This window comes from Rhineura floridana, chromosome 8, assembly GCF_030035675.1.
Source record: "Rhineura floridana isolate rRhiFlo1 chromosome 8, rRhiFlo1.hap2, whole genome shotgun sequence".
Classification (NCBI taxonomy): Eukaryota; Metazoa; Chordata; class Lepidosauria; order Squamata; family Rhineuridae; genus Rhineura; species Rhineura floridana.
Genome location: NC_084487.1, coordinates 11,133,151 through 11,154,250, shown reverse-complemented (window position 1 = coordinate 11,154,250; position 21,100 = coordinate 11,133,151). Strand labels below are relative to the sequence as shown.

The window sequence follows — 21,100 nt, the reverse complement described above, 5'->3', positions numbered from 1 at the left end:
TACAATGGATGTGCCATCTCCTGTGTTCAACCACAAACCCACAGACATGCTGCAGAGCACCTGAATGAAACTCAGGGGCCAGTTTGGGAGCCCCTGCCCTAGAGTATACTGCCCAACCTGGTGTCCTCCAGCTGTGCTGGCTGGGGCTGATGCAAGTTGTAGTCCAAAACATCTGGAGGGCACCAGGTTAGCAAAGGCTAGTATACTTAAATGTGAAGCTGGCCATCACATCTGTATAAATCTCTCGGGTACTGCGGACTTGCACCAGTTGCTTAACTGGCTGCCAATAAAAGGCACACCTAGAGTTAGCTCTGAATGCAAACCTGCATTCCTCTCATTTCCTTAATTCATTAAAAAGAGCACATTTTAGTTTTTTTTGCTTTTTTTTAAAAAAAACTTCCTTCCGGGGGAGGTCATAAAGTGATCTTGGCCCTTAAAGGGGTTAGAAGGCTGGGAAAGGAGGAAGAAAGAGGCTCAAGAAATACTGTAGCAGTTTGGTCATATACTTGGCAGGACCTGGTAACAAGCAGAAAACCCAAGGAGATCCTGTCTAATCAGAAATAAGACATTGTTGAGTAACTTTGTTACTATTCCAGGATACGAGAGTGAGTAGAAAAAGACTAGCTTTTTGGGGGAAAACGTTTCAGAATCTTTGTTCTAAAGCAAAAAGAACATTCTGGGGGGAGCACTGGCACTTAGCAGTCCAGAAGTAAGATGTCACACAGCTAAGGAAAATATATGAACCACTGGTCTACCTAGCCTCATGTCTAATCTGAGCACCAACAGCTCTGAACTATACCCTCCCTATCCTACTGTTTTCAGGTGACCCTTCTGACAGTATAGATTGGTTCTGATGCAACAACAGACCATGGGTTAGTGTGAAGTGAACCAGCCCTGTCCTCACATGCTTCCTCTTCCCATTCTGTGCTCAATTTTTCTTTCTCACTTTCTTAAGAAACTTATGATTCTAAACTAATCAGTTCATCCAACTTAGATGTAAAGGCAAACTATAGCTTACCACTAAACTGGTAGTGAAAGGGAATCAGAGCCTGCAAGCACAGGGTTCAATTCATGTAATTGTTTTTAAAATTGTTAAAAAATTTTTTTTTGTTTTAAAATTTGTATATTTGTTTTTAATGGTTTTACTTGCTGTAAACTGCCCAGAGAGCGTCGGCTACAGGGCGGTATATAAATGTAATAAATAAATAAATAAAAACACAGAAGTAACTCTTTGTCACTCAGCGGAAAGTAGAGGACACCAATGCGGCCTCATCAGCAAACTGCAGGATGAAAAAAACTGGATGGATCTTAAAAGAAAAACAGGCAATATTCTTTATGGAATTTTATACTACAATAAAAATAAACTGTGTCCATCACAATGAATAAGAAAGATTGATTCAGGAGCTTAGTTCCAGTTTGCTGTAAGTGATGCTGTCTTTTGCTCTGCTCCCAGGATGCAGCTGAAGAACATGAGGTGATGCATCCATGTTTGGCCTTTACAGAAAAAAATGAAAAATCAGACTTGCTCTGCAAGGTCCAAGACTCGGAATTTGTCCAGGTTGTAGAAACACGCCTTCACTACTCGTCCGCCAAAGTACCTTCCATTCAGGTCAACAACAGCTGTAATGGAAACATAAAATATACCCATTAAACACCGAGAGAGCAGTTCACCAGCTGAAGAAATATTCCTACGTATAAGAAATTGAGAGAAAAGGGGGGGAGAAAGACATGGGGTCAAATTTGCTAGCTTATGCTAAGGGGGCCATCCAACTCTGTCAGAGCTGGGTAATATACAACTCATGGACTCACAGCAATCCTTTTAAGACTCACGTTTTTATGAGGATGGACTAAAAACCAATGTTTAATCACTTGTGTACTTCACTGCTGACTGAGAAAAGGGGGGCACCTTGTATCATCATACAAGGGAGCGGTGTGGACAAGGTCTAACCCACTCGGTGGACTTCAGGCCAGGCGTAAGAAACACATCTTTAAAAAGCCTATAATGTCATCACCAGAAGTGTAACTGAATACTGTTTCATAGACTTCAGGGCCAGAGGCTGGACTAGGAGCTGGGAGACCAGGGCTCAAATCCCCACTCAGCTATTAAGCTCACTGGTGATTTTGGGCTCGTCACAGTCTCTCAGCCTAACCCTACCTCACAGGGTTGTTGAAGAGAAAATAGAGAAGGGGGGAAGAACCATGTATGCTATCTTCAGCTCCACGAACAATATAAATATAATAAATAAGCAAGGAGTTAAATATTCATCATTCAACTATTACCTTTAATTGCAGATTCAACTCTTTCAAACTCTAAAAATATTCGCACAGCTTCATCATCAGGAGCACCTGGAATCTGAATCAAACACACACTTGCAGTGAGGGAGATCTCAGATTGAAGACAGACTGTAAAATAGTCCTAGCAACATTGTAACCTCTCCCCCCCAAAAAACAAACAAACAAACAAACAGCTGAATGGGTTTAGGAATCGTAAGTAAATCAACATCAGTCTCACTTACGTCTCAGCTAGATAAAAGGCAAGAGAAAACAACAAAAGCAGTAGATGTTGTGATAGAAATCAGAGGAACATTCAAAGGAAAAAGGACAATTCATGGTTATGAATGAATTAGTTACATGACAGCTGAAGGAATCAAGAACTAACCTAAAGTAAAAAATTTAGAGGGAACATAATACTCCTCAAACAAATGAAAAGGAATGTTAAAATGTTTTTTCCTTCTATAAGGGCCACAGTTCGTAGTAAATTAAGGTCTGCAGATAGCAACAGTACGGCAGAGCTGGTGCAGTGAAGTGGCTAAAGTGCTGGATGAGGACTGGGGAAACCCAAGGTTCCAAACCCCACTAAGCCATGGGTAATCTTGGACCAGTCACCATCTCTCAGCCTAACCTACCTACCTACATTTCTGGGGAAGGGGGGAACCTTTCGCTGGACATTTTTGAGGAGGAGCTGGATGAAAGCTTGCTAGGAGTTATTTAGACACAACAAACTCTGTCCACGTTCTAGGACACAGAGCAAAGGATCCCCAAGGATTCCTGTCGGCTCAAGATTCCAACCGACTCAGGTTGCCTGCCTGATGACTTTTGACCCACTAAGATTAGATATGTAAAACTGGAGCAATGGTATGAACTAGTATCAAATCATTTAGCAGCTGCCAGGTTGATGTATGCCAGTTACTGAAAAGTACAGTCAGTACTATCCTAATCTGAAGGGCTACAGGTGGTTTGGGAAATATTCAGGTTAGTGAAGTTTACAGTACATCCAAACAACATAGGAATATCAATCTGGGCACAAACTCCAGGGTCATATTGTGTACTATGTTCAGTCAAAGCTTTCAATATAAGTTTGTAGCCTTGCTTATTTAGACATGATGTATACAAGTGCTTGATTTTAAGTGTTCAGAAATAAGGATATTGTATTCCTTGATGAAATGCTGTTGAACCCAGAAGAGGGAGAGTTGAGCACTGGAGTTCTACAAGGAAAGGCATATATATTTCAATTAGACTGGCCTATAGCTTCATCCCATGCACCGTAGTGGAGAAGAGTAGCCTTCAGAATTTATGGTCGTGAACAAAAACTGCCTGTTACGAGCACGTAGGGAGGGAAGAATGCAAACAATCCATATTTCCCAACACAACTGGCAGCCTTTTATTGTATTGGAATAATAATTTTTAAAAATCCTGTTCGAGTTGATGTCTCTGGATTTTTTTTAGTATTATATAATTTGCCAATATTTGCTTAACTATATATATGATACAGTATGTAATCTGATTGATGTATAATAATATTTTGTAACTGTGGAACTTCTTACAGCTATGGATATATATGTCGTCTACTCATTTTCGGCTCAGGGGTGGGGGTAACTTTAGGCCTCTCCTGGTAAAATGATGTACAGATGTGGCATCTTGTCGAGCCTCTGTCAGGGATCTGTTGGTTTTGTTTTGATGTTTGTACAGTTTGGGGGAGGGAAGGAGTAAGTTTGTGGTGCTGATGCTGGCTAATACCTCAAAGATGACACACTTCCCAACTTTGCCATATTTTTCACATTCCTCCTTGGTTTCACCTTCAAGATCTTCGTCAACCTCCCCAGCTCCGACCATATTCTGCAAGAAAGAAAAGCCAATTCAAGAGGCAGTTTTGAGGGTCCGTCTTGGTCAACCTGGTGGCCTCCAGATATTTTGGACTACAACTCCCATCAGTGTGCTGGCTGAGGCTGATGGGAGTTGTAGTCCAAGACATCCGGAAGATACCAATTTGGCATAGGCTGCTCTAGGCTGAAAGCACGACCTTGTCCTCACCCAACGGAGGGTGTATTTTGTTCTTCAAACCACTGAGAAACAAGCTTAAGGGCGTGTAGACGTTGTCACCAAGGCCGAACTACAGAGTACAACTGTTTATTCATACCTCCTCACATACACCGCAGTGGCCAACCTCTGCCTTTTCCTGGCAAGTTTTCATCTCACTTTCTAATGTTGGCTGTTCAGTCTTGCAAGAAGCCCATCAAATAAAGTCTCCTGAAACTTATGACCTTTTTTTGATATCCTAATTCCAGCCACAGACTTAAAATCATCAATCCAGGAAATACTACATGAAATAAGACACATGGTACTTACCCGTAGCAGAACCACTTTGGTAGGGCACTTTAATATCTCTGTTAAAGGATTCGAATCTGATTTCTTGGATGCATCTGCTATTCAGAAGGAAAAAAATAATAATTATTAATTGAATTTATATTCCGCCCTTCCTCCAGAAGGAGCTCAGGGCAGCAAACACATCAATAAAACAATTTAAGAGTAACGAAAAGAAAAGTACTGTAAAAAAACAGTTACAGATAAAAACATGCTAATTATTTTGACCCAGGGACAGCTGTGGATATTCTTGCAATGCCAGGAAGTTGGTAATGGCTGCGTGTTTCAACACACCTGCCCACTATGGGTGCAATGCAGCCCAAATCACCCCCACTGCAGGCCTCTATGCAGCCAGTCAAGGATGTGGCTCCTCCTACTGGTGATGGCCTGGCCCACAGTGAAAAGGCCAAGCTAGAATATAGAACTGTAATTTATAACAACATACATTTTCCATTTGTCAGGCCAAAGGCTCTGCAGTGAGAGCATGGTTCTAAAAAGATGCAAAGGAGGAGTGGGAGGAGAATATGTATAAAACACGCAACAGAACTTTCAGCTAACCTGATCTTTACAAAAAGGCTTAAACAGATAAGCCCGTTAAGCCTGTTACAGGTGGACACAAAAGGGAATGGAAGACTGATAAAAGGAATGGAAACCAATAGGGTAGTTAATGATTAAATTCCCCTGAAGATTAGCACTCAGCAACGGAAGTCACTCCATTGACTCTGCCTTGGCATTCGGTCATAGCTGCCCACCTGTGAACAGGTTAGAAGACTCCCCAAATTACCTTTATCAGCAGCATCACCAACAATGATTTTGCCACCCCTCTTGCTCGTTTTCTCCACTGACAGCGCAGTGCTCAAGCCCTGCTCGTGCTTCCCAAGACCCTGGCCCTCACGGAAGCCGTACTTCTGCATAATCTTGTGTGCCACCGTGCCTCTGAAGACAGAACAGAGAATCAGACTGAGCCGGCAACCACGTGGCATGGGGGGGGGGAATCACACAGCTCTCATTTGGATTAGTAAAAATGGCCAAACGTGCGGCTCCAAGAGAAGAGATTGTGATCACTTTGCTCCTTCCTCCTTGGTTGTCTTGCTGCTACGTGGTTTGGCTTAGTGCATTGTATGTTGTCTCCCAGACAAACCACCAGTTGTGTACCATAGGACAAACCTTGGTTACAGCTTGTGGTTTATCTTTTGTTATGTGCCTCCAAGTCGACTACGACTTATGGCGACCCTATGAATCAGCGATCTCCAAGAGCATCTGTCATGAACCACCCTGTTCAGATCTTGTAAGTTCAGGTCTGTGGCTTTTTTTATGGAATCAGTCCATCTCTTGTTTGGTCTTCCTCTTTTTTTTACTCCCCTCCCTTTTTTCCAGCATTATTGTCTTTTCTAGTGAATCATGTCTTCTCATTGTGTGTCCAAAGTATAACCTCAGTTTCATCATCTTAGCTTCTAGTGACGGTTCTGGTTTAATTTGTTCTAACACCCAATTATTTGTCTTTTTTGCAGTCCATGGTATGCGCAAAGCTCTCCTCCAGCACCACATTTCAAATGAGTTGATTTTTCTCTTATCAGCTTTTTTCACTGTCCAACCTTCACATCCATACATAGAGTGGTTTATCTAGAGAGAGCTAAACTACGAGCCTGGGTTCAGATGATATGCTATGCGAAACCATGGCATAGCTTAGCTCAGCAGAAATATGACCAGTGAGAAGCAAAGCAGCCACAATTTCCTCTCTGGAAGCCCACTTGTTTGCTTGTTCATGTTAAGTCATGTCTTAGCATTACGTACAAACTGGGTTATAGTTTGAATGTGTTTGGCAGGAGTTAGATTAGGTGCTCTCTTGTACCAGTTTGCTAGCCTGAGGAAGATTTCTCCTGTGGGGGGCATTCCAAACTGTTGATCCATCATTTGCAATCGGAAATGGAGCAGTCTATTTTACCACCTTAGGACTCTGCCCCTCCACTCTGCCACATCACAAACCATCCGTAGAATTTCAGGCAGCTGAACTCCATCCACAACTGCTGAATTTAGTGCCAACAACTTTGTAGGAGTAACAGGGCCACCCATGGATTAAAAGAAGATTCAAGCATATCACAGGCAGGGTAGGGGAGCTGGGAACATCCACAAATATAAATTATGACCCCAAAAAGGGGGCCACACCTCTCCCTGCTCTCCCAAGTATCCTTTCATGCGGAGGAGAAGAGAAGGAACAAATGCATATGCAGCCCACCAATCCTCGCCAAACTTTGGAGCAGAGGGGAAGAAGCAACATGTTGCGAGAGGCAGACCAGGGACTGCACATTTTGCTGCAGGTCCAACTCATTCTGAACGATTCCTGTGCCGTCTCATGGGATTGCAGCGCGCGCGCACAGAGCTCTGGTTATTAGCATCCATGTCTAAAGAGATCTGCACACATTTGAGGTCAGGAGTTGAATGCAATATCTTGGGTCATCAAAACAGTACTACAAGAAAGTGAGTGACACTCCTTTAGGCAGCTGCCTTGGCTGATGTAACACACCGGAGGAGATTATACTGTGGGGTTCCAAATTAATTACATCTGCAACAAACTACATGAGACCAAAAGGCTGCATGCAACTTGCCAAAACATTCTCCTTGCTTTTTTATGTGGCCGCTACATGGCCACTCGCCCATGGTCCGAGAGAGTTCCACACCAGAAAAGGAAACTACAATTTGGTTACAGCGAAGAACCGAAAGCACTTGTGAACTTATAAGCTAAAGCAGTTATCCTTCACTTAATGTAAACCCACTTCTTCTCCTCCCACAGAACCATCTCTGGGTTGCTGTTAGTGTTCTGCGCATGCAAAAGCTATAGGATTACTGTGTCTCCCCGGTACTGGTCAGCACTGCCCTCTTCTGGCATTTCACAGGAAGTGAAAAACAGTCACATTCACCTACCCCATATTAGCAAGGAAAGAATTGCTAGGCCCGGTTGGGGATCGAGGCCTCTCAGGCTCATCGTACATTGGAGGAGGAATGGCTGCTTTCGAAGATGAACCACGGGACCTTGGCTCTTCTTCGTAGGGGAATGACGACACAGCTGGAAGCAAGGCAGAACATTTAACATTAAGCCAAAAACATTTCTATTACAGCTGGCATACATTTCTTGATTTGTCAGCACAGATAACTACCCTCATAAACCTCAGTTCCCACCCAGTAGTGCAGTGGCAAATTCAGACGTGCAGGGTCCCTTCATGACAGTCACAGCCACACCCCCTTCTAAAATTATATAACCTTCTAAGATCACAGAATATGACCGGACTTACATACTGCTTTCTGCTTCTCTATCACTGTCACCATTTGGCTGTCCTTTCTCACTTTCAAGAGATATTGCTTGAATGACTGAATTCAGTATCTACACGTTTATCTCGTGCTTGATGATGTATCATCATCTATTACCTGCTCTTCACCCAAAGGTCCCAGGGCAAGTTAATGTCTACGGAGTGCTATAATCAGGATTCACTGTCTCTTCTGCAGTTACAGAATTCTCAACTCTTCACAACTTGACTTTTGAAGTAGGAACTAAAAGGAATTCCTTTCATCCTTTGGCTCCAATCAGCGGGAAATAACAAGGAAACATGTAAAAATACACTTCTCAGTGGCTAACACGCTTCGCTTCCATGCTCATAGGATGCTGGAGACAATGGGATCCTGCTGGGACCAGGCTCCCTAAAAAGTAAGGAGTCTTAGACACCCCCCCAAGACCCTGGATGATGACACTCCTCTTCCCACCTCTCTGTTATCTTGCACACTCTGCATCTGATCTACTGCAAAAGCCATTAAAAGTCAGTTATGGCAACAGGAGGTCCAGTGTTAAAATGGCTATAGTGCCATGTGGAACAGCACAGATCTATTTTTGTACATACACATTCTTCAAAAGAAATCTACAACTGGGGAAAAAAAATTCCCACCAGGTCCTTATTTTCCTGCTCATCATAATAACATGCCACCTAGTAAATGAATGCAGAATTTCTCAAGATTTATACAATCAAAATAAAACCTTTCACATTTCCTTGTTTCTGCACACCATAGCTCGACAGCTACATCTCGTGCCCTGCTTAATTTTCCCATCCACCACACCTGCACATGCCCCTTGCAGTTCACTTCCAGATAACCAGACCCAGAGGAGTCAGCAATGGAAGATGACCCCAGAGGAGTTGGCACTGTCAAATTGAGAGCCCTGGGGGCTTGCCTGCTAATGGGCCTATTGCCAGTGTACTCCAAAACAGTTTGTATCCTGCTGATACACCACATCTTCCTTGGGAGAGCTATCCTTGCACCAACCATGCACTCTCCCAATTGAGAAGCAATGGATTAAGGTGCATATGAAAGTCATTATCCACAAGCCAAAGTCTATTTCCAACAATCTATCTCTCTTGCTATGACAGAAAGGATGGAATAATTTAAGGAAAGTTTCTTCCCACCAATTTCAAGAAATGGAAGCAAAACAGAACACTGGCCCATTTTATTTACAGCTCTTTCAATGCCCCCTTCTGTACCACAGTAGAGGGAATGTGCAGATGTGACTGTGAAGACGCACAACCAGCATTCCCAAACCACACTACACAAACTGGAATTGCATGGGCTCAACTACTATGCTAGCAGACTGGCAAGACTTTATTTCCATATCATCGGGCAGAATTTTAAAAGAAGCAAAATGACCAGCTCAGACCAACTCCAAAAGGCACAACATTCCACCATTTAATGTCAGCTGCTCTGTCAACTCAGACGGCCCAGAGTATATAGCCTGCCGGTAGCAGAGAAGAGGTACACTGCTGAATAGCACTTGAAGACTGAATCACTCTCCATGACTCAAATAAGAATCTCTAGGGCCATCCAGGCAAGTTTGCCAAGTGTAGCATCTTCAAACAAATAGTGATCTTCAAACTGACCTCCAGGCAACTTTGGAGTCATTTGGAGGCTAATCAGAGGATTGTCAATGAGAAGGCCAGTAATAGCAGATGATCCGCCCCGGATGCATTTGCTCACTGCTATCACTCTTCCACTGCTATTGGGGGGGGGGGAGGCTGTTCAATCGGCCTACTTCTTACGAACAGCAGATGAGATGGTAAACTGCCTCAACAGCAGTGTTTCTTCCTGATATGCTAGTTTTGTATGCGCAGGGAATCTTTTCTTGGTAAGGAGGAGAATTCAATCATGTGAGCCCCCTTCCCAGCAGTCTGAAATGTGACAGTCCACACACAGGTTTGGCACCTCACCTGCAGTCTGTGAGGACTGGCCTTCAGTTTGCAAAGGTGATAGGAAGGGCCATAAGGCTGGGGCAGGGCCCTGCAGAGACCAAGTGAGCATCCCTAAAACATATCCTCTGCAATGCAATGGGGGGTGGGGGCAGTTGGCAGACATCCACAACAGCCAAGTTCCTTTACAAAGCGTTCCCTGAAGGCAAACATTTTCTGAAGGCATGGCTTAGCAACATCAAAAGCTTAAATTTAACATACGTTCTTTGTCCTTCTCAACCAAAGAAGTAGGCGGTGCGATGGCAGCTCCTCCCATACCTGTGCAAGAAAACAGTTACATGATAAGGAATCCACAAAAGCTCACACTTCACAGGTGCTGCAAGATTCTCGTTGTTTGCTGCAAGATTCTCGTTGTTTTTGCTGCAACAGACTCCAACGCAGCTGTCCTTCTAGAATAATCAGATACTCTTCTGCATATGTCCACATCACTCAATTTCCAGTGATGCCATTGGCAATGCCCAGGGAGGCACCTAGGACCAGAAAGTGTCTCCAAAGCTCAGCATATTCTGAACATTAGGCCATCGCTGGCTGCCATGGCAGGCCCAGGCTATGTGGACCCCAAGCGCCAAAGCACACATTGCCCTGCTGCAAGCAAAATTGGGTATTTGAGAGGTGTGTAGGTATTGTATCACTTTCCCACTAGTAAATACCCAGTGTCTGCCAGTCCTCAGACGCTGACTCCTAAAACCTGTAAGCCCACAGTATTTTACAATCGAGATCCACCACAGGTGCCCCTCTTCAAAATATGTGTCAGAAAAGCATGCCGCCCCTTTTAGAGGCTTCAGATCCAAAGGCCTGGTACAGCTGCTTCCATGCCATAAAGAAAGCAGCCAGCAAGAAACATCCAGCATGATTTTACTCTGTTAAATTGTGGCATAAGAAAGGTTTCTTTACACTCCATCGCCAGGCACCTGTTCTATGAATCTGCCAACACTGATCCTAGTGGCAATGTTCGCTTGTGCAACAGCAAAAGGAGAGAGGCTAATGAAAGAGGAACTACCAGAGACTTGGTGGGTTGAAATGGGTCAGAGTCAGCCAGGGCATTACAAGTATTTCTCAGCATGATGACAAGGTGCCGGGAAGCACAGAATTAGTGTATTGCATTTGAGCAATAAAATCCTCCACCATTGGGAACAGTGTTCTGTAAGATCTCCATTCCAAAATAATTTATTTACAAAAAAGAGTAACTCCAACTAAAACTGGTAACTTAGGTGAGGTCAAGTGGCAGCAAGGGGTGGGGTCGGACAAAGCATCAGCTCTGGGGGCCCCCCAGCAGATGCCACAGCATGCTGGGTAGTGATGCTAGCCTGCAGGCAAAGGGAAGATCCCACCCCCTCCGGCTGAGATTAGTGTTTGATGAACCTCACATCCTGTGACTAAGATTTCCTTACTTCTTTTCCGTCTCTCCCTTTCATAATCTTCATCTTCATCAGAATCTGGATCTGGTCGTCTTGAAAACCCACTTGCCTCATGCCTGTCTTTGCGCCTCCTTGAAATTAACACAGAAATTAAGATGATAGCCCTCAGGGGTGGGTGACAACACAGGGTAGATGACCACAGAGGATATGCCCAAAATCAAATCTTTACAAATGCCTTTTGGAGATACCACCCGTATTTCTTTTCTGCAAGGGTTTGCACAGTTCCTGTGGATTCCATCACTAACAACTTCATTATAGTCCATTCCCTTCTATCCAATGCCTTGGTATGAACCCACAAGAGTGTAATAATGTTAAGAATTGTTAACAATTGGGTACTTCTTTCTGTCCAAGTGCCTCTCATTCCAAGCAGATCTCCAGTAACCCCTGACACCATTCACATAGAAACCCTCCCAACAATCAAACCACACTAGCTTACTGCACGTTAATCTTAAAATACCAAGGAAAACTATTCTCAAAGGTACAAAATTACACATGTTGACATCCGGCTTACACTTGTAAAGGGCATCAGAGCGGCCAATGACATTCTGCAGAGAACATGCCCACACAAGGGAATTAAATGGATCACGCGTTTAAAGGGGATTCACAAGCTGAAAAAGTATTTCATGTGGCCTGCTTGCATACAGAACTCCTCAACTCCAAAAGAGTTTAATGCAATCAAGATGGCAAAAAAGACACATGTATGAGTGGACGGCTTACAGCCTGGATGACTCACTTTTCTCTTTCTTCAATCTCTTTCTGCCTCTCTAACTCGCGCTGCCTTTGCCGTTCTTCCCGTTGGCGTTTCACTACTTTCTCATAATCGTTGGGGAACATAGGATCATACTCATCAGCCAAAGGAATCAATACATCTCCTGCAGAAAAGCCGCTGGGGACAGGATCCTGGGATTGAAAAGAGGACAGATACTGATAACAGCCATCCCAACAGAACTGCAGCCAACAAGAGGGCCCCTTGCATGCCGTTGATTCCACTTTCAAAGCATTTCCCAACAATATCCCCATAAAACCTGATGTAGACAAACAACCTCCCCTGAAACTAGACTCAATGGCTGCACTTGTACTGATCTGCAATCAGGATGAACCAAGATGTACATCCCAGCCACATATAAAAAGGGGTTGGGGCCTGAGTCTGCACCAAACAGCTAGTTCACCCCTTTCCAACACAGATCTAAACTGATAAATCTTGCATTATATTCCTGTTTAATGCGGGGACAAGATCATGAACCTTTTTATTCCTATTGCCCATATTATACTTATTTTGGCCAAACTGTACTGTTTGCCAGTTTCCTTCTGGTTACATTTCAAGGTGCCTGCTCTTGCCTATAAGTCATGACAGGAGTGGACAAGAATATTTTCAGGAGCACCTGCTCCCTTATGAACCTTTGCCTATCTCTGTTAAGAACATAAGAGGAGCCCTGATGGATCAGGCCAAAGGCCCATCTAGTCCGGGGTCTTGTTCTCACAGTGGCCAACCAGATGCCTTTGGGAATCTTGCTAGCAGGACTTGAGTGCACCCTCCTTAGCAGAAGAGGGGATCTCTGAAAGACTCTTTGCTCCCAGGTGTTATATGCCCTCAGGAGAGTCATTTGGCAGCTATTTGGAAAAGGACCTTCTCAGAGATGGTGCCAAGGTTGTGGAACAGTCCCCCCAAAGCCTCATCAGGTACCACACATCTTTAGGAAATTTGTGAAGATAGCTTTTTGTAGGCAAGCATTTGGAGACCTAGCTTAAATGTTACACTGCTGAATGGAATGTTCTCTGTTGTGGCTGTATGTGAGGCACTGTTTCTGCTGCCGTTTCCTCTTCTGACTCTTAACGTTTTAATGGCTGATCCTCTCAATTATCATGCTTTTATTGCTGTCAGCTTGAGTGTTTTGCAGAAACTGGAATCAACCTATCAGTGTATTTGGCTAACACAGCCACACCAGCCTTTTTGCAAAGGTGTGAGAGCACTAGGGGCTTAAAAAGATCCCTATCGCTTAGAATCTTTTTGTAGGGACCAATTTCAGAAATGATCATGATAAAGCGTTTCATGATGCCTCTCCTGGGAATTGCACTAGTTGCTTTCTATTTTTAGGATTTAGCCCATTTTTTTTTAAAGTCTGGCTTGCCTCTGAGCAACTCTAGCCTTACCTTCAGGCCAGCTGCCACATGGGGAGGGGTGTCTACGATCTGTCGTTCATCAGACGCACTGCCTCGTTTCAGATCAATCACGGGAGCAAGAACTGTGCTTTGCTTCGATCTCTGACTCTAATATAAGCAGATTACAAGCAGACACTTCACTCAGTGTCAGAAATTTTGTTCTATAGATTGATCCTCCACCTGCATTCTTTTCCACCTAAATCATTAAGCAAGTTGCTTGAAAAACAGTGCTTGTCACACCCACAAAAAAATGGCAATGCAGAAAGTTACAGGAAAATGTCCAATTTGTTATTATAATAGTTCTAATAATATATACATGTTAACATGTTCCTGATGTAATCTGAAGTCAAATGACCTTTCTTTCAGCGCAACCTTTCAGAACAGTCCACCGTGAAACAGAAACAGGAACAGAAGAACATATAGACTGAAAGGCTGGTTGACTGAAAAAGGGTACAGTAGGGCCCCGTTTTACGGAGCTTCGCTGATGTGGCAGTCTCAATTAGACGCAATTAGACTAAATTAGACGCAATTAGACTTATACGGCACTCGTTCCGCTTTTACGACGTTTTTTGGGCGTCACGCCCCATTCTATTCAATGAGTTCCACTTTTCGCTTTTCAGCGGGGGTCCGGAATGTAACCCGCCGTATGAGTGGGGCCCTACTGTAATTTGATCTAAAACATATTGAGAACGTTTACAGTTAAACATTCATAGAACTATCACGACAAAGACAGTTATCACAACAATCATTTACATTACAAGTATTTTTATATGACAAGATAGTAATACCTGTGCAGCTGAAGTAACTCACATCTTTCCTTTGTGTATTTACTTCCAACTGCTATGTAGCATAAACCACCACTAGAACAGTGTGTGTGGGGGGTGTCTTTTGGTAGCTGTATACTGCTTAGAAAGAATGCATGCTGCTGCACAAGGTATGAGAGGCTCAAGTTTACACAGAATTTATTGTAAAGTAAAAAAAACCCTGCTCTCACAAACTGTTATAAAACTTGTAATTAAAAGAAACTACTGAAGTTGCCAGAAAATATTTCACATCTTCTCTACTATTGTTTGATAAAAATTGTTTTATTTGCTTCTATTATCCAAAAGCGCTTGCATGGATGGAAAAATACCCGAGACGCATGCTCAGATTTCAGCAGAACCAGGATTCCGGGAGATGCTTTTGTACTAGTCAAGATTGACATCCAAATACTGGGAGCAAACTGAAGGTGATGAAACATTGCAAATTACAGTACTCTGGTCTCCCCTGAGGTATTAAGATTATAATGCACATGATTCACTCAACAGCCTCTGGAGATTAAAGAATGATGCAAGTTATCAATTTCAGATGCAGATGCTGACAAACACAACTGAATCATTCCAGTTTCTTGAAGGCAGAACACACTAGGGCTAATATTTAAAAACCCAAGAGCTCCAATACATGATTTCAAATGCTTATTTTTGGACTCCAAGTCTGTGGTTAACTAATATTTACTTCAAAAGGAGCAGACACAGGAGAGAAAAGATGGACGGTGGGATTTAGAGGGCTAGGGCTGAGACACAAGGGTTCGCTTCCATGTTCTGGCACAGATATTTTAACATGCCTGGGGAGCACGGTGGCTTTTTCATACACGCAAGGCATCTACTCAGTTGTCATTCAAGCGATGAACAAGCATGAGTGTATGCAGCATGTAAGCTTAAGCATCTTCCAGAAGTGCTGGAAAATGTGTTCATATTAGCTTAATTGCAGGGATTGCATACAAATAATTTAAATTGTACTTTACGTTACCCAGTAAATTAAGCATTTTACTTCAAAGTGCTTCCGTCTTAGTGGTCAAGGATAAAACAGTGCATTTCTACCAGATTTTTCACCATACCTTTGCTTGGGTGAGAGCTGCCTTCTTCACTTGCAACTGAGACTGCAGAAGTTTGAAGTTTTTGGACCAGCCTTCTGTTTTGGTATCACTGGTCTCCACTCCCAAATCGTCATAGAGAGACATTTTCTTTTTAGCTTAGAATCAGGAATCAGAGAGGTAATCTGGATAAAGAGTGACAATCATATCATCATTTAAGTAAAGTGAGGCTAATGGAGACCTTGAGATCTTTCCCCAGCACCCACAGAGCCCGTGAGCCCCCCCCTCCACTGCCCCCTTGCTCATGAGGAGGTAAGGGTGGTTACCCTTCCCTTCCATTAAGTTCATAGAGCTGAAAGAAGACATAGGAAGAGGACACTCAAATTAATCCTACTGGATCCAGCTTTTACTCAGATCCCCTGGAAAAGAGTGTGTGTATGCCCTGATTTAAGGCCACGGATTTTAATAATTTATTTTATAATAAGGCTGTGACTTGTTTGAAAAGATTTGCTTTTTAATACTTCACAACTGGGCTCCTGCTGGGAGGAAGGGCGGGATAAAAATCAAATCATAAATAAATAAATAACCAAACAAACTTATCAAGGCCAGTAAGCATGCATCTTACAAAGTGGGCCCTAGTTCACAAAGACTTGCACTACAGTACATTTGCTAGTCCTTAGGATGCCACAAAATTCTAGACTGTCATTTTAGGTATTAAAAAACTGGAGAACATTCACTAATAAATGTGAGTTCCTAAAGACACACAGCTTGTTTAGTAATATAAATGAAGGAAATGACTGAAACCCTTAAAAGAGGATTAAACAAATTTGTGGAGAAAAACCGTCCACATTCAGAGGTAGTATACCACAACATGCCAGCTCTTGGGCAGCAAGCATGCTTGTGGGCTTCCCTGCAAAATCTTAGAAGCCACGGCAGGAAACAAGATACTGGATAAATGGACCTTTAGTCTGATCTAGCAGGGTTTTTCCTCATGTTAACTGAGAGGTAGTATGGTGTAGTGGTTTGAATGTCCGTCTAGATGACCCAGGTTCAAATCTCCACTTAACCATTAAGCTTCTTGAGCTAATCACTCTCTTTCTCAGCCTAATCTACCTCGCAAGGTAGTTGTGAGGAAATGTGAGAGGAAGAGAGAGAGAGAGAGAGAGAGAGACAAAGATCTTTGGAGAAAGAGTGGGATCTATCACTGAATAATAATGAAATAAAAGTTATACATTTAAAAAAACCAGAACTGATTGGCAGCAGATTTAGGGAAAACAAAACAAAATAGTTCTTCCAAAAGCACATAATTAACCAATCGAATTCACTGCCATAAAATCTGGAAAAAGCCACTGGCTTAGATCACTTTAGATGAGGGCTTACTGGACAAAGGTTTATAACTGACAATTAGCCACAACAGATAAGTGGAACCTCCATGCTTAGGTGCATTGTATCAGATGCTAGGGATAATCAATAGAAGACTGCTACGGTCAGCCCTCCTTGTGGGCTATCCAGATAGCTACTACTGAAAACAAGAGGCTGGATTAGATGGACCATATGATTCAATCCAGGAGGGATCTTCTTATACTCACTTCACTTACCTGACTTCATGACCCCTGACTCACGTATCCTCCCATCACGAACAAGCATGTGATTATAAAAGGGTCATGGCTCAATAGCTTTGCAATCAAAAGGTCACCAGCAGCTCCAGTTAGGGCTGGGAATGTCCCTATCTAAAATCTGGAGAGCCGCTGCCAGTCAGTGTAGACAATACTGTAGACAATGCAATGGTCTGGTTTAGATCGGATTCCTGTTAGGGACGGGCCACAGCTCAGTGGCAGAGCATCTGCTTTGCATGCAGAAGGTCCCAGGTTAAGAACATAAGAAGAGCCCTGGTGGATCAGGCCAGTGGCTCATCTAGTCTGGCATCCTGTTCTCAGAGTGGCCAAGAAGATGCCTCTGGGAAGCACACAGGCAGGACCAGAGTGCAAGAGCTCTCTCCCCTCCTGTGGTTTCCAGCAACAGGCATTCAGAAGCATGAGAATCCATTATAAGGAACTGATATTTTTAAAATATAGAGCTGAATTATACAGGCACAATACTGGATAACAAATGCTTGCATAGATTCCTAGTGAGCATTTTCACTACACAAAACTGCATATATACCCTAGCTAAAGTGCTTTTAAATTTAGGAATCAGATGTATCCTTTATTCCAATTTTTTAAACAACCTCCTTTTAAGATTAATAGAATATAAATACTCATAAGAACGTATCGATCCTATGCATTTATTCAGAATTTAGTCCCAAACAAGCATACATAGGATCACAGTCTGGCAATTTCACCCTATACAAAGTTAGGTGTACCCAAACGAGGAGTGGGGAATATCTGTGGCACTCCAGATGTTGTTGGAGTCCCAGCCAGCATGGCCAATGGTCAGGGATGATGGGAGTTTTTATTATTATTACTATTATTATTATTAATATTTGTATACTGCCCCATAGCCAAAGCTCTCTGGGCAGTTTACAACAATTAAAAACATTAAAAACAAATATGGCCTGTGTGCAGCAAGCAAACAGAGTCTGAGAATAAGACCACTCTCCCCTCCTGTGGTTTCCAGCAACTGGCATTCCGAAGTATACTGCCTCTGGCTTTGGAGACAGACCATAGCCATCATGGCTAGTAGCCACTGATAGCCTTATTCCCCATGAATTTGTCTAACCCTCTTTTAAAGCCACCCAGGTTGGCAGCCATCATCACTACTTCATGGGAGTGAATTCCATGGTTTACCTCTGCCCTGTATGAAGTAACACAATCCCAGGCATCTCTAGGCAGGGCTGAGGGAGAACCCATCTGAAATCCTGGAGAGTTGCTGCCAGTCAGTGTGGACAATGTTCAGCTAGGTAGACCAATGGTCCAACTCAGTATGTAAGGCAAGCTTCCTATGTTCCTGCTTACTGGTGATCAAATGGCACTCTACATATGCTCAGGAACACACTCATGAGGGACACCTAATGTTAAAAATTAAAAAAATTTTTACGAAGCTGGGATTATTTGCCACGAAGAACAGGGAAGAAAAACTAATATTCCATCCAGCACTTGATCAACCGTCCCTCCCTCACACACACATTTTTAAAGGAAACCCACCAATCATCTTTTCTCCGTCTGATTTTCTTTCCATACTCTAAAATCACCTTCTGTCCTTATAACTTCTCTTTCCCTCTTCCCAGGCGGCGAAGGCCTTCTTACCCTTCCGCACAGGCCTCAAGCACGGGCCTCACGTAAGACCCCACGCCGCAGAGGGGGCCTCCTCTTCGGCCAGAGAAAGCTCCTGCGTCACGGCCGGCTCGAACCAATCAGCCTCCTTCCTCACAGCGCCCGCTAAGACCGCCTAGGATGATTTTCTCCCACTTCCTCTCCAGTTGAGAGAAGCTGCTGCTGCGCAAAAGCCTTAGTGGCCGGGCGGGAGGAGCTAGGCAAAAGCCTCCTTCTCCTACTGACAGGTAAAACTTGCGCCAACTGCGTAGGCAGGCGAGGTGAGATCACTATGGAGAACGGCTGCGTAAACTGCATTTCTATCTCAAGTCCAGCAGGCAGCGTACGGAAGGCAAAATCATTTATGGCCCAATCGGCGTCGCGCAAATTGCGTCGGGAAAGGAGGCTCTCTGCTGACCCCTAATGGCCCATGGCTGCTACGTCTTGCATAAAGAAGCCTCACACAAACTACTGTATACCCTGCATGTGTTTCATGGACTGCTTGATTTAATATTTACATTTTCTCTGTTACCGGACACATCTATACGTGCGTGCGTGCGTGCGTGTCCTCGCTCTCTCTCCTGCCAAAGAAGGATAACAACATTTTGGAAGTATAAGGAAGCTGTCTTATACAGAGTTAGAGCATTGGTCCATCTAGCTCAGTAGTGTCTACACTGAGTGGCAACAGCATTCCAGGGTTTCATCTCTACCTGGAGATGCCGCACCTTCTGCATTCAAAGGAGATGTGCTACCCACTGAGTGATAGTGAACTAGTTATAGAGGAGATAATGAATTTTTTTGTATTTATTAAATGTATATCCCGCTCTCCCTCACAGCAGGAGCACAGAGAACTGAGATAACGTTTCTGTATTGGGTCAGTCAATCATTTACCTTACCCCTTGTATTCAATTTTGTCAAATACTCATATTTTATATTAATTACAGGTCCAAATATAAAATATGAGTATTTGACAAAATTGCATCAGGGAAAGTTAGAAATTGCCAAGCAAGAAATGGAACATATCCGCATTACAATACTTGGCGTGAGTGAGTTAAAATGGAGGGGAATGGGACATTTTCAATCAGGCAACTACAAAATATTTTATGCAGGAAATGAGAAATCAAGAAGAAACGGGGTTGCTTTAATAGTGAGAAGTGATGTAGCAAATGATGTTTGGAATGTCTCTGATCACTTATCTTCATAATTCATTGCTTGGCAACAGTTTTGGTTGGGGATATCTTGGCAACACTCTCGATTACCATTAAGTAGAGCTGAATTTTAATTATTTTTCAGTTTTTCTCTCTGATCAGTAGAGGAGCTTGTAAAGACTGCATGTTCAATGGCAGAGATTATAGCACCTCAGGGCTGTTCAGTGGTGATTCCACCTATAGAACTGAATTCTGTGTTTGCCGTCCTGGGCTCCTTCTGGGAGGAAAGGCGGGATACAAATTTAATAAATAAATACAGAATACGGATGGGAGCCGTCAGTTCTCATTAGGTGTGAATATAGAGGTGGGTAGCGAGAAAGGAAGTAAATTAGTGGATCCTACGGACTTTTACATAGAGGAAAGCAAAATATGTTTTACCTAGATTGCTTCAATGTCTGCCTTACAGTTTTTGACAGGTAAGCATTAGTCCTAACAGAGGGCCTTTTAGCCAGGAGACCCTGCAGCAGGAATCCTCAGAGATGGTTAATCTTCACCCTCAGGTCCCTGAGGAACTGTTATCACCTCTCCACACTTCCTATGACGGACCTCCAGTGCAGCACCAGCAAACTAGGTGGGAACTAATAGAGCAGAGACATAGTGCTAAGCTCCAGCCACTTTAAGCTCATCACTCTCCTGGTAAGAGGCAGGGCTGAGTAACATAAAAGGCATTATTTGGAATTCATTATTGTTATTTACTTAAAGGTTCTTCAACTCCAGCCTGTTTTGAGTCATGGGCTTCCACTGAGGGCAGGACAACAGCAGGAGCTGTTAGCTAAAATCTATGGCAAATTCTCTCAGCATTGATCATAAATAAAAAGTATTGCCAACTTTGTTCATGCTATGTGCTTTCACTTAAGCAATGTTTGTTGGCAGTGTGCACTGTCATGCTGGAAAGAATGTGCACATGGCCTTTGGGAAAAGAAAACAGATTATGTTGGGGAAAGGTGAGCTACACAAAATGGCACCTTGATATGGAAGTGGGATTTGTTCCACTAGGTGACTGTGACACACACTGTTCTCACAGCAGACAGTTACACTTGGCTGTTTCCCAGCAACCGCACTGCACAATCTAACTGCTAGAAACACCAGAGCTTGGTGGGATAATGTAATTCGAGCTGGCTAATGAAGGATTAGCAATGTGATGACTGAGTAGCTCCCTCCCACCCCCGCTGCAACTTGGATCTCAGTGTTTGAAGAAGCCCTTGCAGAAACAGATGGGGGATAGCTAGATAAGCAGTCACAGGTAGAGAATGGGTAGCTAACTACCCAAGTCATTAATGTAATGCTA

The 21,100-nt window shown here is 43.3% G+C and overlaps 1 protein-coding gene across 4 annotated transcripts; it reads right to left on the bottom strand.

The window, feature by feature from the left end:
* Positions 1 to 1,308: 1,308 nt before the first annotated feature.
* On the bottom strand, positions 1,309 to 18,911 carry RBM17 (RNA binding motif protein 17). 4 transcript variants are annotated; one of them, XM_061638268.1, is made up of 12 exons: positions 18,497 to 18,911; positions 15,378 to 15,538; positions 13,493 to 13,609; positions 12,075 to 12,241; positions 11,315 to 11,412; positions 10,125 to 10,181; positions 7,564 to 7,705; positions 5,426 to 5,577; positions 4,627 to 4,703; positions 4,018 to 4,116; positions 2,281 to 2,353; positions 1,309 to 1,620 (listed from the first exon to the last, which is right to left on the bottom strand). In XM_061638268.1, the coding sequence occupies exons 2-12, from the start codon at positions 15,498 to 15,500 to the stop codon at positions 1,517 to 1,519; spliced, it is 1,209 nt and encodes a 402-aa protein (XP_061494252.1). In that variant the 5' UTR covers positions 15,501 to 15,538; positions 18,497 to 18,911; the 3' UTR covers positions 1,309 to 1,516. The 4 variants fall into 4 exon arrangements, with proteins under 4 accessions (XP_061494252.1, XP_061494255.1, XP_061494254.1 ...); XM_061638271.1 differs by having other exon boundaries at positions 4,627 to 4,700; XM_061638270.1 differs by having other exon boundaries at positions 18,544 to 18,911.
* Positions 18,912 to 21,100: the final 2,189 nt, after the last annotated feature.

What these genes read in the sequence shown, in the direction of transcription:
- RBM17 (XM_061638268.1), bottom strand. Translation starts at nt 15,500, where the DNA reads ATGTCTCTCTATGACGATTTGGGAGTGGAGACCAGTGATACCAAAACA. An exon ending in CAGCTCTCACCCAAGCAAAG is followed by an intron (nt 13,610 to 15,377) that starts GTATGGTGAAAA and finishes TGCTTATATTAG; the next exon opens with AGTCAGAGATCGAAGCAAAG. An exon ending in GGTTGAGAAGGACAAAGAAC is followed by an intron (nt 7,706 to 10,124) that starts GTATGTTAAATT and finishes CCTTGCTTCCAG; the next exon opens with CTGTGTCGTCATTCCCCTAC.